Source organism: Aquarana catesbeiana, linkage group LG12 (assembly GCF_042186555.1).
Source record: "Aquarana catesbeiana isolate 2022-GZ linkage group LG12, ASM4218655v1, whole genome shotgun sequence".
Lineage (NCBI taxonomy): Eukaryota > Metazoa > Chordata > Amphibia > Anura > Ranidae > Aquarana > Aquarana catesbeiana.
This window is the reverse complement of record NC_133335.1, coordinates 205936680-205954232: the sequence shown is the minus strand read 5'-3', so window position 1 is coordinate 205954232 and position 17553 is coordinate 205936680. Positions and strand designations below refer to the sequence as shown.

Below are 17553 nucleotides of genomic sequence, written 5' to 3'. Positions count from 1 at the left end.
TTGGAATTTACAAATGCAACAATTTAGAAATCAGGTTTAGCACTGGGAAACACTTTTTGATCGATACAAAGTGCATTTTATATACATCTATATGAATCAGACCAAAATGAGGGATAAATGAGGAGGGATGAGGGACAGAGGGACATTGCTCCAAATCAGGGACAGTTGGGAGCTATGGAGAAGGGTTTTCAGGGATCGTCTAAAAGCTAATAGAGTAGGAAATAATCGGACAGATTGGGGTAAGGCAAAGGGGATAGGAGGGTTTAGTTCCGCTTTAGCAAGGGCTCAATATATTATAGGTTGCTATCCTCATATGTTTAACCTTAGTGTTTTTCCTTGATCAAGAGACACCATACCACTGGACATTCCTTGTTGGCTTCATAAAAATTACTATTTTTTTTTAACAGGATCGATAATGACCTAGTCTAGGTCATTACCAGTGTCTAGTCTCCAGCAGTCGATGCATTGTGGGTGTTCCACAACATCACAGACTGCAGGCAGCCTATTTTATTTTTTTCTTCTCAGTTAGGCACATCCTGTCTGACAGTGTTGCAGAAAAATAAGAGCTCTACAAGGTACACCATTGTACAGCCAAAGCAAATAGACAGCAGACACTGTACATCTGACTAGAATATAGAACATGGCTCCATCTGTGTCCTTATAAGCTTAAAGGGGTTGTAAAGGTAAGTGTTTCTTTACCTTAATGCATCCTATGCATTAAGGTGAAAAAACACCTGTCAGTGACTGGCCCTTCGCCCCCCCCCCCCCCCCGTTTTTACTTACCTGAACCCTTGAAATTGTCCCACGCGCCATCTCTCGGCTAGGGGGTTCTCGGCTGTTGATTAGATAGATTGATAGCAGCGCAGCCATTGGCTCCCGCTGTTGTCAATCAAATCCAATGATGCGGCCACCGGGGGGGTGGGGCCGAGTCCTGCAATCGACGTCTATGGATGCCAAATACTGGACTCGGGAGCGCGCCCGCAAGGTAACCCCCCCCCCCGGGAGAGCAGGAGAGCACTTCTCCCAGGGGGTTATCTAATGCGGGGAGGAGCCGAGAGAGCCGCCGAGGGATCCCAGAAGAGGCGGATCGGGGCCACTCTGTGCAAAACGAGCTGCACAGTGGAGGTAAAACAAAAGGAAGAAGGACGGCGCCCTCTAAGTGCAGCGTGTTTTACAATAAGTTTATTATAAGTGGTATAAAAAGTGAGCCTGATGAAGGAGCACGCATGCTCCGAATACGAAGCGCCGCCTGCCGACCCCGTTCCCGGATGCGACGACATCACGACATTGCGGAGCTTAATGAAGCACCCACAATCTGCGTCCCAGCCACCCGGAAGCGCTGTGCGCATACAGTACCACCGGATAGCTATAGGACAGAGGATCACCTTCCCCGGCCTGTGAGATCCACACCATTCGGGAACATGCGGATGAACTTGTGTATTGCCATAAACGTTGGAATATATCTGCTCTCATGTGAGTGTTTTTAATCCACTTATAATAAACTTATTGTAAAGCACACTGCACTTAGATGGCCCCGTCCTTCTTTCTTTTGTTTTGTTCCAGAGCTCCTTCTAGCTTTTACTGACTGGCTGCCTTTTATACAATCAGCATCTGATTATCCTTACATGATTATCCTCACTTGGACTTGTTCTGAAATACTAATTTATTACTAAGTTCCCCTTTTTCCCCTTTCATAGCCCCCCCCCCCTTTTTTTTCAGTTGTTCAGTTTTTCATATGTATACAGCTACATCCAGAGCGCGCCATATTAATCCCTTGTTTTTTGATAGTGGAGGTAAGTATGATATGTTTGTTATTTTATTTTTCTTAAAGGAACCTTTAGCCCCGGTTCACACTAGGACGACTTGTCAGGCGACCTAGTCGCCTGACAAGTAGCATCCCGTTCTGTGCAATGGAACCGTTCTAGTCGCTCCGACTTAGAAAAAGGTTCCTGTACGACTTTGGGGGCGACTTGCATTGACTTCTATACAGAAGTCGTCTTGCAAGTCGCCGCTGAGTCGTGTCCTGGGTCGCCTGAGGCAGTCGCGCTGTAAGTCGTGCTGCCTCAGTGTGAACCGACCCTTAGTATCACTTTAATTCATGACTCAGGCATACCTCCCAACTTTCTGAAATGGCAATGAGGGACACCTATTAGCAAAAGTATGTATGTATAGGACACACCCCCTGCCACGCCCCCTTAAAGAGGAAATATACAAAAAAAAAATGATTAGGTAAACCCACAAGTGCTTTTTTTTACCACTACTATTCCTTTATATTGGCTTTTGAGATTTACAAATGGAGCAATTTAGAAACTGGATGAAAGGTTTAGCACCGGGAAACACTTTGATATTTAAAAAAAGTGCATTTTATATACAACTACACAGATCAGCCCAACATGAGGGACAAATGAGGAGGAAAGAGGGACTTTGTTTCAAATCAGGGACAGTCCCTCGAAATCAGGGACAGTTGGGAGGTATGGGTTAACCCCTGAAAGCTGGGACAACCCCTGGCAATCAGGTACAGTCAGTAGCTTCTGCATTTACAATATGACTAACAACACACAAGTAGTGTCATTCGGCCATTACACATTCTGCCACTAGATGTCGCTGTGGTAGTGCAGAGAGCGTCTCAGGCTGATGACGTCGCTGTGTTGTCTCCTGTCTCCTGTCCTCTGTCAGTGGAGGTGCCCATGTGTGATCGCTGTGCTGTGTGCAGGGTGCCCGGATCACATACTGCCCTGTTTTCTGTTTTATAGGGATATGCAAACGTGAGTATACCTGTGTGTGTGTAATACTAACTACAAAGTACTTGGAGACTTGTGTGTTGGAGGAATGTTTGCTCACAGGGCAAGGGGCAGCTGAACCTGCTAGGAGGTCCATGGAAGAGCATGAGTACATAATAAATGGGGCATCTACTGAGAGAAATGCAGGGCTGCTGCTCTTCTGATAATGCTATCTGCCTGGCTCTCTCTGGCTCTGCTCCTCAGATATTGCTGTCTGCCTGGCTCCTGGTACAAGTATGCAGCCAGTGAAGTCTGAGGGCATCAGAACTCCTAGGTCTGCCTATGTGTGTCAGTGACTTGGAGAATACTGATTCAGTAGGAGAGCCAGGCAGCTGGCATTTCCAGAAAAGAGAGGTTAGCATTGGCAGGCTCCAAACCGCTTTAGGTCTCCTTTTAACCACTTCAGCCCCAAGAGGATTTGCCCCTTAATGACCAGGCCATTTTTTGTGATTCGGCACTGCGTCGCTTTAACTGACAATTGCTCGGTCGTGCGACATTGTACCCAAATAAAATTGACGTCCCTTTTTTCCCCTCAAATAGAGCTGTCTTTTGGTGGTATTTGATCACCTCTGCGGTTTTTATCTTTTGCGCTATAAACAAAAAAATGAGCAACAATATTGAAAAAAAACGCATTATTTTTTACTTTTTTGCTATAATAAATACCCCCCAAAAATATATAAAAGAAATTTTTTTTTCCTCAGTTTAGGCCGATATGTATTCTTCTACATATTTTTGGTCAAAATAATATAATATAACGCAAAAGTTATAGCGTCTACAAAATAAGGGATAGTTTTATGGCATTTTTAGTTTTAACTTGTTTTTATTAGTAATGGCGGCGTTCTGCGATTTTTATCTTGACTGCGACATTATGGCGGACACATCGGACACTTTTGACACTATTTTGGGACCATTCTTATTTATACAGCGATCAGTGCTATAAAAATGCACTGATTACTGTGTAAATGATTTAGAAAAAACACAATATTTTGTTGTTTTTGCTATAATAAATATCCAAATTAAAAAAAAAAAAAAAAAATTTTTCCTCAATTTAGGCCGATATATATTCTTCTACATATTTTTGGTAAAAAAAAATCGCAGTAAGCGTATATTGATTGGTTTGCGCAAAAGTTATAGCGTCTACAAAATAGGAGATAAATTTATGTAATTTTTATTATTATTATTATTTTTATTTTTTTTTTACTAGTAATGGCGGTGATCAGCGATTTTATTTATTTATTTTTTATCGGGACTGAGATATTGCAGCTTTCAGATCGGACACTTTTGACACTATTTTGGGACCATTGGCATTTATACAGCGATCAGAGATAAAAATAGCCACCGATTACTGTGTAAATGTCATTGTCAGGGAAGGGGTTAACACTGGGGGGGCGATCAAAGGGTTAACTGTGTATTCCCTAGGTGTGTTCTAACTGTAGGGGGAGGGGACTGACTAGGGGAGTAGAGAGAGATCGGTGTTCATACTTAGTATGAGCACACAATCTGTCTCCTCTCCCCTGAGAGAACCGGGATTTGTGTGTTTACACACATAGATCCGCTCCTCGCTCTGTCACGAGCGATCGCGGGTACTCGGCGGTCATCCCGCCCGCTGGACACGCGCATCAGCTCCGGGGACACGCGTCGGGCACATGCGCCCGCTGTCACGTCTTAAAGGAGCGACGTACAGCTACAGCGATTTGCCCAGCCGAGCCAACCTGCCGCAGTATAACTGCGGTGGCTGGTCATCTAGTGGTTAACCTTTATGCTGTCCGAACTGTTTTCGTGTATTTTTGTCTCTTCATAAATTTTGGCCAATATGTATTCTGCTACGTGTTTTTGATTAAAAAAGTAATCCCAATAAGTGTATATTGATTGTAGACGCTATAACTTTCAAGCAAGCAAACTATGGGATACACTCACCGGCCACTTTATTAGGTACACCTGTTCAGTTGCTCGGTAGCACAAATTGCTAATCGCCCAATCATATGACAGCAACTCAGTGCATTTAGGCATCTAGAGGTGGTGAAGAAGACTTGCTGAAGTTCAAACCGAGTATTAGAATGGGCAGACAGCAAGCGGTTAATATACTTCTGGAGTTCTGCTTTAAACGCAAATTGTAGTGATTTTATATTTATCACTGTTTCAGTAATTGTTCAGTTTGCTGGAATGTTAGTTTTCTTTCTCTGTTGTAGTAAATGAGCTTTTTTTTTTTTTTTGGGATTTGCGTACTGCAGGTATTAGGAGCCACCAATGGAACCCTTAAAGTTATCCCGTCTTCTTTTCCGAGCCAAAATCTTGCTGTCCTGGAGACTTTTATCTACCGGTGTGTCCGGCTCTCAGAAAACTGCGACAAGGAAGGAAGAGTTCAGTTCCAGGCTGGGTACAGGCCCAAATCTTAAAGAATTTATTGCTAGCACTACTCCAGCAGTGGCTGTGCCTCCAACTATAGAAGAAGATGTACCTCATTATATCACGGACTGTTCTTCACCACCAGTGAATAATAAAGGTTTGTTTAGTGGACCAAGAGAAATAATAGTCTCTCTCTTACGCGGTGCTTTTTGTTACAAGAAAAACAGAAATGAAAGGTGCGCACACCTAGTGCATTACCAAAGATAATTTAATAATAAAAATGTTTTATATAAAAGTGGGTACTAGCTCTGAGCCTAGCTCTGAGGAAGGGGGTGCGCCCCCCGAAACGTGTTAGCTGTATCCCGTGTTCTGTGCATGTCCGTGCATTGTTTTTATGGCCTTTTTGTCAGTTGCATTTTTTATGTAGCCACTTTTATATAAAACATTTTTATTATTAAATTATCTTTGGTAATGCACTAGGTGTGCGCGCCTTCCATTTCTGTTTTTCTTGTAGTTCCTTTCGGTTTACCCCATCTGAGGAAGGCAGCATCCACCCAGTTTTGGATACCATATATACCGTATTTTCCGCACCATAAGACGCACTTTTTTCCCCCAGAAATATGGGGGAAAATGTCTCTGCGTCTTATGGAGCGAATGCATGCTAGGCGCCGCCGCCGATGGCAACGCCCCCCACCCCGGCGCCATCGCCAGAAGAGAGGCAGGAGAGCAGAGGACAGACATCTGAAGCCCCTGTGAGCAGGGCCAGACTGGCCTACCGGCGACTGCAGCGCTCTCCTCCCTCTGTTCTTCGGCGCTCGTATGTCACGGAGCTGGGTCTGTGTGCAAGGTCCCGCCCCACTAGACCGGCTCGTGTGATAGTAGATTGAATCAGTGTTCCACTTATCACATGAGCCGGTCTGGAGGGGCGGGACTTTACACACAGACCCAGCTCCGTGACAAAGGAACGACGGAGGACAGAGGGAGGAGTGCGTTGTGTTATCCAGAAAATGGTGAGGCTGACATTAGTGGGCAGAGAGGCTGCAATTGGTGGGCACACAGAGGCTGCAGTTGGTGGGCAAAGTGAGGCTGCATTTATGTGCAATGGTCAGGCTGCATTTCATGGGCACTGGTAAATATTTTAGGACACCATTTGGTTCAGAATATTTTTTTTCCTCCACTAAAACCTAGGTGCATCTTATGGAGCGAAAAATACGGCTTTCACACCCCCAATTTTATTTGATATCTGTTCCTCCACACCTTGGAAGACCTATTAGCGCTGGAAGTGACTGTGTTTTCAGTGCATTTTGTTAACCTGGCTTTGGGAAAGATTTATTTCTTTTTTGACATCTGTGTCCCATTGTGGAGATTTCCCCTCACTTCCCGTCCCATATCCAAACAGGAAGTGAGAGGAAATTCCATGCGAATTAAGGGGACCCCGAGGTCACCAGAACTAGTGTCCCTATTGGAAGATTTCCCCTCTATTACTTTTCCAGGGACACCCCAAAATTTATGATTTTTCTTTTACTTTCATTGATATTGGTAAACAGGAGTTACAGAGGAGGTCTTGGGCTAGAGTTATTCCTCTCGCTCTAATGTTCGCAGTGATACATCACCTGTGTGATTTGAACGTCGTTTATATATGCGGCACGACGTACATATGCATTTTCCTCTGCATGCGAGCTTGCGGGGATGGGGGCATTTTAAATAATTTAAATTTTTTTGTTTACTCTTTTTTACACTTTCCCTTTAAAACAAAATATTTTTTAATCACTTTTATTCCCATTACAAGGAATGTAAACATCCCTTGTAATAGGAATTGTGCGTGACAGGTCCTCTTTATGGAGAGATGTGGGGTCTATAAGACCCCACATCTCTCCTTCAGGCAGGAAAGGCTGAGATAAAAAAAAAAAATTTCACGATTCCGGCCTTTCTTGCCGAGTCCCCGGCTTGTGACGTCATAACGTTGCAGCCTCCAAGAGTCATAGAGATTTCCGGGGACAATCTGTCCCTCGGTTTTCTCTATTACTCTCTTCCGGCTCTGAAGGATTCCTTCTCCGGGTCTCCGATTGTACGGGAGAGCCCGAAGAAGCACCAAAGGGCGGCGGAAAGGGGGGGGGGGATGTCCCCTCTGCTGCCTGCAGGAATGATCAAGCAGCTTAACTGCCACTATGATTGTTCTTACGGTGAAGGGAATCGCTGGCTGAAAAAAATGATATCTGGATGATGCCTGTAGCTGCAAGCATCATTCAGATATCCCCCCTCAAAATCCAGGACATCATATGACGTACCTTGGGTGCGAGGAGATTAATAGATTTTTTTTTTTTTTAAGGAAATTATTTTTTTCAGTTTACAACAGAAGCACAGAAATCATCTAAATTGTATTCTTGTCAGTTCCGCTACCCTGCTTCTCTTTTTTCCAGAAGTGATTCAATAATCCTACAGCCTCTAATTACTAATGTAACAATGCAGGTGCCCCTGGAGGGTACAGCTAGGTGAGCTGAACTGTATAGAGTATGACTTGCATTTAGGGCTTCTATAATATTGAGGATGAATTGCTCCACCGTGGCTGCAGCTACCTGAAACTCTCTGGGGGCAATTTATTAATACTGGAGCACTCAGAATCTGGTGCAGCTCTGGTAGCGAATCAGCTTCTAACTTCAGCTTATTCAGTTAAGCTTTGACAATAAAACCTGGAAGATGATTGGTTTCTGTGCAGAGCTGCACCAGATTTTGCACTCTCCAGTTTTAGTTTTAGCTTCTCTGTCTGCAGAATCCTAAAGAGTGTGCAATAAAGCAGTGTTTATATGCCTGGGAGGAACAGCTGTTTAACCACTTGCCGACCAGCCGCCGCAGTTGTACTGCGGCAGAATGGCACAGCTGGGCGAAACGTTATGTAACGTCGCTTTGCCCTGTGTCCACTAGGAGCGTGCGCTCCCCCTGCTCGCCCACGGAGCCGTTGCGAGTCTCCCGCGATCGCTCGGGGCACACGGAGAACCGGGATCTGTGTGTGTAAACACAGTTTCCGGTTCTCTGAGGGGAGAAGTGACAGATTGTCTGTTCATACAGAGTATGAACAGCGATCTGTCATCTCCCCTACACAGTCCCCTCCCCCCTTCAGTTAGAACACACACTAGGGAACACATTAACCCCTTGATCGCCCCCATAGTGTTAACCCCTTCCCTGCCAGTGACATTTTTGACACAATGCGTCAAAATTGTCCGACGTGTCCGCCATAATGTCCCAGTCCCGATAAAAATTGTAGAAAATCCGCCATTACTAGTAAAAAAAAAAAAATAATAATAAAAATGCCATAAAACTAGCCCCTATTTTGTAGACGCTATAACGTTTGCGCAAACCAATCAATATACGCTTATTGCGATTTTTTTTTTTTTTTTTATTACCAAAAATATGTAGAAGAATACATATCGGCTTAAACTGAGGGAAAAATAGTTTTTTTTATATATTTTTGGGGAATATTTATTATAGCAAAAAGTAAAAAATATTGCTTTTTTTTTTTCAAAATTGTCGCTCTTTATTTGTTTATGGCGCAAAAAATATAAAAACACAGGGGTTATAAAATGCCACCAAAAGAAAGCTCTATTTGTGGGGGAAAAAAGGACGTCAATTTTGTCTGGGTGCAACGTTGCACGACTGCGCAATTGTCAGTTAAAGCGACGCAGTGCCGAATCGCAAAAAGTGTTCTGGTCAGGAAGGGGGTAAAATCTTCCGGGGCTGAAGCGGTTAATTCAACCATTGCTAGCAAAAACAGATATACAGCAGCTGTACAGATCTTCCTGCACCTCCAAATGTTTACATCCGTCTGGGGACAGATACATAGCTCTGGACGCAGATAAGCTTTAAAAATTTAAAGAATAAGTTCACCTTTGGAACATGTTACATGTTCCAGCTCCTGCACCTTCCCTCCCCCCAAATCCACTCCCTGTGACAGCAGGAGGGGGTTCCTCTCCCCACACGCCCAGTGTCACTTTTTAAAAGTAGTGCGGCTGTGCGGGGCTCTGCCCACACAGTCACGCCATTCATTCACAGTTTCCTGTGAATAAATAAACTACAAGTACCGTCAACCAACCACGCCAGTTGTACTTGTAGGTTGAATGAACTGCACGCATGCTGATCAGCTCTCCCATAGTTCATTCACACTGCCTACAGCTCTGTAATGACATCACATACAGAGGTACGGCATCAGAGCTATAGGCAGTTTGTGCAGGAGCCTGACAGTCTGCTGATCACGGCTGTAACACTTTCCAGACTCCTGTTTTACATAGTTAGTCAGGTTGAAAAAAGACATAAGTTCATCTAGTATAGTATAGAATAAATGCACATTTGTTTACCTGCAAAAAGATGTGTGTTTATTATTTTTTTCTGTAAAGGTGAACTTATCCTTTAATGAAAAGCAACAGAAAACAAACTTATGTTAAGATACTTCATACTTAATTGCAAAGAAAATTTCAGCATGGATTTTTTTTTGTCCAGTAAACAAAGAATACTTTACTAAGTCAGAAGAAGGCAGCAGCGGACATCTTACTACACTCAGCTATGTCTTGAACAGAAATTTTAGCAATAAAGTGAGCGTATATAAATATAGTATGTTGACATCTGTGATACTGTGTTAATGTTACATTCTGAAAGAAGCTGGATGCCAGCAGCAGGAAGGTGGCGGAGGCCATGTTGGTACACCCCGCACTGCTCAGCGCTAAACCTTTTAGGCTTTCAAAATTAAACATGCAAACAGCATCATAGATATCTATCTGTCTATCTGTCTATCTGTCTATCTATCTATCTATCTATCTATCTATCTATCTATCTATCTATCTATCTATCTGTCTATCTGTCTATCTATCTATCCGCACTCACTTTACTGCTAAAATTACTGTTAAATTCAAGACATAGCTGGGTGTAGTAAGATGTCTGCTGCCTTCTTCTGACTGCAGGTGTTCTGTCAGATTAGTAAACCTGTTAGAGGTGTACGCATGCGCAGCTGACGGAACGTCACTTCCGGTACCTATTCTGACGTGTCGCCGATTCTGACGGAACAGGGGCATTAGGTCTATTTTTAAAGGTTTGATGCTATGGAGTGCAATTTGTATGTTAAGTGAGATTAATACATTATGTCTTTATTTCCTTAGTATATTTTGAAACATATGGATGTCAGATGAATGTAAATGATACAGAAATCGCTTGGTCTATCTTACAGAAAAATGGATACGTCAGGATTAATACAGCAGCTGAGGTAATGAAACCACTATAGAAACACAGTATAGTTAAATTTTAGTCAGGCTGTCCTAAACCCCATGAGTTTTCATGATGGATGTTTATGGGCTGAGTTACCTTCTAATGGGGACTCCAGTGGTAATCTTCCTATTACAGCTCCAAAAATTCCTTCCTTCATCCTTTGTGCCGTACATTTCTTACTTCCTCTGGATAACAAAACTATATTCTTAAGGGAGAACCATTATGGCGATACAACTCCATTTGTTGTTGCCATCATTACACTATATTATATATAAAGGTAAGTACCCCCCTGTAGAACAGCGTGGGAGTCCCCCCAAAATCCATACCAGACCCTTATCCGAGCACGCAGCCCGGCCGGTCAGGAAAGGGGGTGGGGATGAGCGAGCGCCCCCCTCCTGAACCGTACCAGGCCGCATGCCCTCAACATGGGGGTGGGTGCTTGGGGGAAGGGGGGGCACCCTGCGGCCCCCCCCACCCCAAAGCACCTTGTCCCCATGTTGATGAGGACAAGGGCCTCTTCCCGACAACCCTGGCTGTTGGTTGTCTGGGTTTGCGGGCGGGGGGCTTATCGGATTCCGGGAGCCCTCTTTAATAAGGGGGCCCCCCGGATCCCGGCCCCCCACCCTATGTGAATGAGTATGGGGTACATCGTACCCCTACCCATTCATCTGGGGGAAAAAAGTGTCAATAAAAAAACACGCTACACAGGTTTTTAAAGTAATTTATTAGGCAGCTCCGGGGGTCTTCTTCCGACTTCGGGGGTCTCTTCCGACTTCTCTGCTCTCCGGCCTCTTCTGCTCTCCGGCCTCTTCTCCCGGTGTCCAGTTCTTCTCCTGCTCGCCGGTTCTTCTGCTGTGCTCCTCTGCTATCTTCTGCAATTTTGCCGCTCTCTTGCTAGCGGTGGCCCGGTCTTCTCCATCGTCTTGGTCCCTCTTCTCTTCTTCCGATGTTGACACGACACTCTCTCTCGCTGTAATGCTGTGTACGCAGAAGAAGAGAAGAGGGAAGAAGAGGATGGAGAAGACCGGGTCGCCGCTAGCAAGAGAGTGGCAAAAGAGCAGAAGATAGCGGAGGAGCCTGGCAGAAGAACCAGACACCGGGAGAAGAGGCCGGAGAGAGCGGAGAAGTCAGAAGAGACCCCCGGAGCTGCCTAATAAATTACTTTACAAACCTGTGTAGTGTGTTTTTTTTTTTTTTTTTTTATTGACACTTTTTTTTCCCCAGGTGAATGGGTAGGGGTACGATGTACCCCATACTCATTTACATAGGGTGGGGGGCCCCCTTATTAAAGGGGGCTCCCGTATTCCGATAAGCCCCCGCCCGCAGACCCCGCCAACCAACGGCCAGGGTTGTCAGGAAGAGGCCCTTGTCCTCATCAACATGGGGACAAGGTGCTTTGGGGTGCGGCCCCCCTTCCCCAAAGCACCCACCCCCCATGTTGAGGGCATGCGGCCTGGTACGGTTCGGGGGGGGGGGGCGCTCGCTCGTCCCCACCCCCTTTCCTGACCGGCCAGGCTGCGTGCTCGGAGATAAGGGTCTGGTATGGAAATCCATACCAGACCGAAGGGCCTGGTATGCTCCTGGAGGGGGAACCCATGTCGGTTTTTTATTTAAAATTTGGTGTGGAGTTCCCCCTCATAATCTTATTTTTCCTGTAAAGTCGCTTCACTATAGATGAGGATCTGACTTGGAGGTGACTTCCATTGAATTCTATGGGTACAGGTCGCCTAGAAGTCGCCTTGAAGTAGTACAGGAACCTTTTCTGAAGTCGGAACAATTTTAGTAGTGTACATTAAGACGGCTCTCATTGACTATAATGCAATTTCCAATGTCAAGCGACTTGGGGCGACTTGAGGGCTGACAAATCGGATCCCAAGTCGTTGTATTGTGAACCGACCCTAAGGGCGAACTTTTAGAAAAAATAAAAATATTTGAAAAAAATAGAAAAATTTGTTACATGTCCTTCACATTCGACATTGTCTTTTCTCTTTCCGCAAGTCCAGATTTGATCAGTTTTTCTGTTTCAGAGTATTTCCAACCATTGTCTCCTTCATGCCCCCGAAGAAGGGATTTGCCTTGAATATCCTGAAACGCGTTGAGTTACAGGAGAAGTGCTGTGTTGTTCTACTCATATGCTACACATGAATATTGTATATTACCTTGTACATTACTGTCATGTTTATGTATGATAGGGTTTTTATGTAATATGTTTTTCTATTTTTTCAAATATTTGTATTTTTTTTCTAAAAGTTTGCCCTTAAAGTCCCTTTTTGTATCCGGGAGGTACTTACGTTTATATACTGGATAACAAAACAGTTCTAAATAGGGAAATTTGTTTCACTGTTCCATATTTTATTTTAATTGTTTTATTTACAGCTAAACTCTCAGGAGATACAATAATACAGCTCTGGAAAAAAATATATAATTACAGTGAGCTCAGACTGGAAAAGGAAGACACAATATTAGGAGGCAGTCAGTTCACATGCTGATAGGAGGAGAGAGCGGAGTGAGACGGTCATAAGCTCATCAGTTGCTGGCTTTTCCTTCGCTGTCCAGTCACAGGATAAAGGTGGGAAGGAGACCTGAAAGTGTTCTTTACTGCAGTAGAGAGACAAATCTGGTCCCCTGCCAAGTAGACAATGTAAATCTCAAAAGTAAATTGACAGAAATAGAAAATCCTTTGGCAGGTAAAACCGCTCCTATCTGTGTATTTAATCTGTGTATTTGCCGTTTGCCTGGAGTTAAGCCTTAGGTCGTGGTGATGCATCCTTTCAGGTATTGATTCTCTCCTTTTATTCTAGGCTGATGTGATCCTTCTGGTTACATGTTCAATCAGGTAAAGTCTCCATTTTAAACTGAATGTCATGTATATGTGGTTGCTATTGTTTGCTTTACCATAAAATATAAATACAATAAGAGCTGCACTGACAATCAAATTTATGTGATGCGATGTGCTAACCAGAGGGGAAAACAACACAAATTATATAAGCGAATAGAAAAAAAGATTACTCTGTATATGGTTAGCATAAGCAAAGCTATGTAGGTTCTAATCAACCTTCCTTTTTTTTTTTTTTTTTTTTTTATATAATACAGACAACATACATAAACAATATTTTAAAGAGGAAGCATATAAAGTTCAGTAAAGCACTCACAAATCCCCAACTTACATGATGCTGCAGTCACCCATGGTAGGGAGAGTGATGTTTTGAGATCTGGACATCTATGTGTTTATGCAGAAGAAGTGGTTAGGGATTTACACTTAAAGCGGGGGTTCAGCCACACCGCCAAAAAAAAAAATATTAAAAGCCAGCAGCTACAAATACTGCAGCTGCTGACTTTTAATACATGGCCACTTACCTGTCCCGGGGTCCAGCGATGTCGGCAGGGGACGCAGAGAACCCGCTCGGTTCTCGGCAGCTGCCGCCGCCATCCTAGGTGAGGGAATCAGGAAGTGAAGCGTTGCGGCTTCACTTCCCGGTTCCCTACTGCGCATGCGCGAGTCGCGCTGCGCGTCCCAAGTGGTCCCCGCTCTCTGCTGGGAGCTGTGTGTTCCCAGCAGACAGCGCGGTGGGGACAGGAAGAGGCATAGACTCCCATGGGAGTCTATGCCGGAAGTGGGTGCAAATACCTCTCTTAGACAGGTATCTGCACCCCCCTCCCCCCTGAAAGGTGCCAAATGTGACACCGGAGGGGGGGAGGGTTCCGAAAAGCGGAAGTTCCATTTTTGTGTGGAACTCCGCTTTAACCACTTGACGACCGCCTCACGCCGATGTACGTCGGCAAAGTGGCACGGACAGGCAAAATCACGTACATATACGTGATTTGCCTTCCGCGGGTGGGGGGTCCGATCGGACCCCCCCCCGGTGCCCGAGGCGGTCGTCTTTTGTCCAGCGGCGATCCGTGATGAGGGGGAGACCATCCGTTCGTGGCCCCCCCCTCGCGATCGCCGCCGGCCAATGAGAACACTCCTTTGCTGCTGTATGCTAAACAGCAGCAAAGGAAGTGATGTCATCTCCCCTCGGGTCGGTATTTTCCGTTCCGGCCCGAGGAGAGAAGACATCTATGTGAGTGCACAACACACACACACACAGTAGAACATGCCAGGCACACAAAACACCCCGATCCCCCCCCCCCGATCGCCCCCCGATCCCCCCCCCCCCCCTGTCACAAACTGACACCAGCAGTTTTTTTTTTTTTTTTTTCTGATTACTGCATAGTGTCAGTTTGTGACAGTTACAGTGTTGGGACAGTGAGTATTACCCCCCTTTAGGTCTAGGGTACCCCCCTAACCCCCCCTAATAAAGTTTTAACCCCTTGATCACCCCCCGTCACCAGTGTCACTAAGCGATCATTTTTCTGATCGCTGTATTAGTGTCGCTGGTGACGCTAGTTAGTGAGGTAAATATTTAGGTTCGCCGTCAGCGTTTTATAGCGTCAGGGACCCCCATATACTACCTAATAAATGTTTTAACCCCTTGATTGCCCCCTAGTTAACCCTTTCACCACTGATCACCGTATAACCGTTACGGATGACGCTGGTTAGTTTGTTTATTTTTTATAGTGTCAGGGGACCCGCCGTTTATTACCGAATAAAGGTTTAGCCCCCCGATCGCCCGGCGGTGATATGCGTCGCCCCAGGCAGCGTCAGATTAGCGCCAGTACCGCTAACACCCACGCATGCAGCATACGCCTCCCTTAGTGGTATAGTATCTGATCGGATCAATATCTGATCCGATCAGATCTATACTAGCGTCCCCAGCAGTTTAGGGTTCCCAAAAACGCAGTGTTAGCGGGATCAGCCCAGATACCTGCTAGCACCTGCATTTTGTGCCTCCGCCCGGCCCAGCCCAAGTGCAGTATCGATCGATCACTGTCACTTACAAAACACTAAACGCATAACTGCAGCGTTCGCAGAGTCAGGCCTGATCCCTGCGATCGCTAACAGTTTTTTTGGTAGCATTTTGGTGAACTGGCAAGCACCAGCCCCAGGCGTCAGGTTAGCGCCAGTACCGCTAACACCCACGCACGCAGCATACGCCTCCCTTAGTGGTATAGTATCTGAACGGATCAATATCTGATCCGATCAGATCTATACTAGCGTCCCCAGCAGTTTAGGGTTCCCAAAAACGCAGTGTTAGCGGAATCAGCCCAGATACCTGCTAGCACCTGCGTTTTGCCCCTCCGCCCGGCCCAGCCCAGCCCACCCAAGTGCAGTATCGATCGATCACTGACACTTACAAAACACTAAACGCATAACTGCAGCGTTCGCAGAGTCAGGCCTGATCCCTGCGATCGCTAACGTTTTTTGGTAGCGTTTTGGTGAACTGGCAAGCGCCAGCGGCCTAGTACACCCCGGTCGTAGTCAAACCAGCACTGCAGTAACACGTGGTGACGTGGCGAGTCCCATAAGTGCAGTTCAAGCTGGTGAGGTGACAAGCACAAGTAGTGTCCCGCTGCCACCAAAAAGACAAACACAGGCCCATCGTGCCAATAGTGCCCTTCCTGCTGCATTCGCCAATCCTAATTGGGAACCCACCGCTTCTGCAGCGCCCGTACTTCCCCCATTCACATCCCCAACCAAATGCAGTCGGCTGCATGAGAGGCATTTTTATGTCCTCCGAGTACCCCTACCCAACGAACCCCCAAAAAAGATGTCGTGTCTGCAGTAAGAGCGCGGATATAGGCGTGACACCCGCTATTATTGTCCCTCCTGTCCTGACAATCCTGGTCTTGCATTGGTGAATGTTTTGAACGCTACCATTCACTAGTTGAGTATTAGCGTAGGGTACAGCATTGCACAGACTAGGCACACTTTCACAGGGTCTCCCAAGATGCCATCGCATTTTGAGAGACCCGAACCTGGAACCGGTTACCGTTATAAAAGTTAGTTACAAAAAAAGTGTAAAAAAAAAAAAAAATATGAAATAAAAAAAAATAGTTGTTGTTTTATTGTTCTCTCTCTCTCTATTCTCTCTCTCTATTGTTCTGCTCTTTTTTACTGTATTCTATTCTGCAATGTTTTATTGTTATTGTTATTATGTTTTATCATGTTTGTTTTTCAGGTGTGTAATTATTTACACTTTACTGTGCTTTATTGTTAACCATTGTTAACCATTTTTTTGTCTTCAGGTACGCCATTCACGACTTTGAGTGGTTATACCAGAATGATGCCTGCAGGTTTAGGTATCATCTTGGTATCATTCTTTTCAGCCAGCGGTCGGCTTTCATGTAAAAGCAATCCTAGCGGCTAATTAGCCTCTAGACTGCTTTTACAAGCCGTGGGAGGGAATGCCCCCCCCCCCCACCGTCTTCCGTGTTTTTCTCTGGCTCTCCTGTCTCAACAGGGAACCTGAGAATGCAGCCGGTGATTCAGCCAGCTGACCATAGAGCTGATCAGAGACCAGAGTGGCTCCAAACATCTCTATGGCCTAAGAAACCGGAAGCTACGAGTATTTCATGACTTAGATTTCGCCGGATGTAAATAGCGCCATTGGGAAATTGGGGAAGCATTTTATCACACCGATCTTGGTGTGGTCAGATGCTTTGAGGGCAGAGGAGAGATCTAGGGTCTAATAGACCACAATTTTTTCAAAAAAGAGTACCTGTCACTACCTATTGCTATCATAGGGGATATTTACATTCCCCGAGATAACAATAAAAATGATTAAAAAAAAAAATATGAAAGGAACAGTTTAAAAGTAAGATTAAAAAAGCAAAAAAATAATAAAGAAAAAAAAAAAAAAAAAAAAAAACACCCCTGTCGCCCCCTGCTCTCGCGCTAAGGCGAACGCAAGCGGCGGTCTGTCGTCAAACATAAACAGCAATTGCACCATGCATGTGAGGTATCGCCGCGAAGGCCAGATCGAGTGCAGTAATTTTTCCAGTAGACCTCCTCTGTAAATCTAAAGTGGTAACCTGTAAAGGCTTTTGAAGGCTTTTAAACATGTATTTATTTTGTTGCCACTGCACGTTTGTGCGCAATTTTAAAGCATGTCATGTTTGGTATCCATGTACTCGGCCTAAGATCATCTTTTTTATTTCATCAAACATTTGGGCAATATAGTGTGTTTTAGTGCATTAAAATTAAAAAAAAGTGTGTTTTTTCCCCAAAAAATGCGTTTGAAAAATCGCTGCGCAATTACTGTGTGAAAAAAAAAAATGAAACACCCACCATTTT

At 44.9% G+C, this 17553-nt stretch overlaps 1 protein-coding gene across 2 annotated transcripts in view; it reads left to right on the top strand.

The window, feature by feature from the left end:
* The first annotated feature begins 2617 nt into the window (after window positions 1–2617).
* CDK5RAP1 (CDK5RAP1 mitochondrial tRNA methylthiotransferase) overlaps window positions 2618–17553 on the top strand; it is a 57354-nt gene continuing 42418 nt past the window's right edge. For both annotated transcript variants that reach the window (XR_012236775.1, XM_073606547.1), the window contains exons 1-4: window positions 2618–2765; window positions 5012–5283; window positions 10271–10374; window positions 13178–13212. Coding sequence is in view for 1 of the 2 variants with exons in the window: in XM_073606547.1 (XP_073462648.1) it covers window positions 5028–5283; window positions 10271–10374; window positions 13178–13212 (395 nt within the window). In the remaining variant the exon portion in view is untranslated. The remainder of the gene's footprint in view (window positions 2766–5011; window positions 5284–10270; window positions 10375–13177; window positions 13213–17553) is intronic.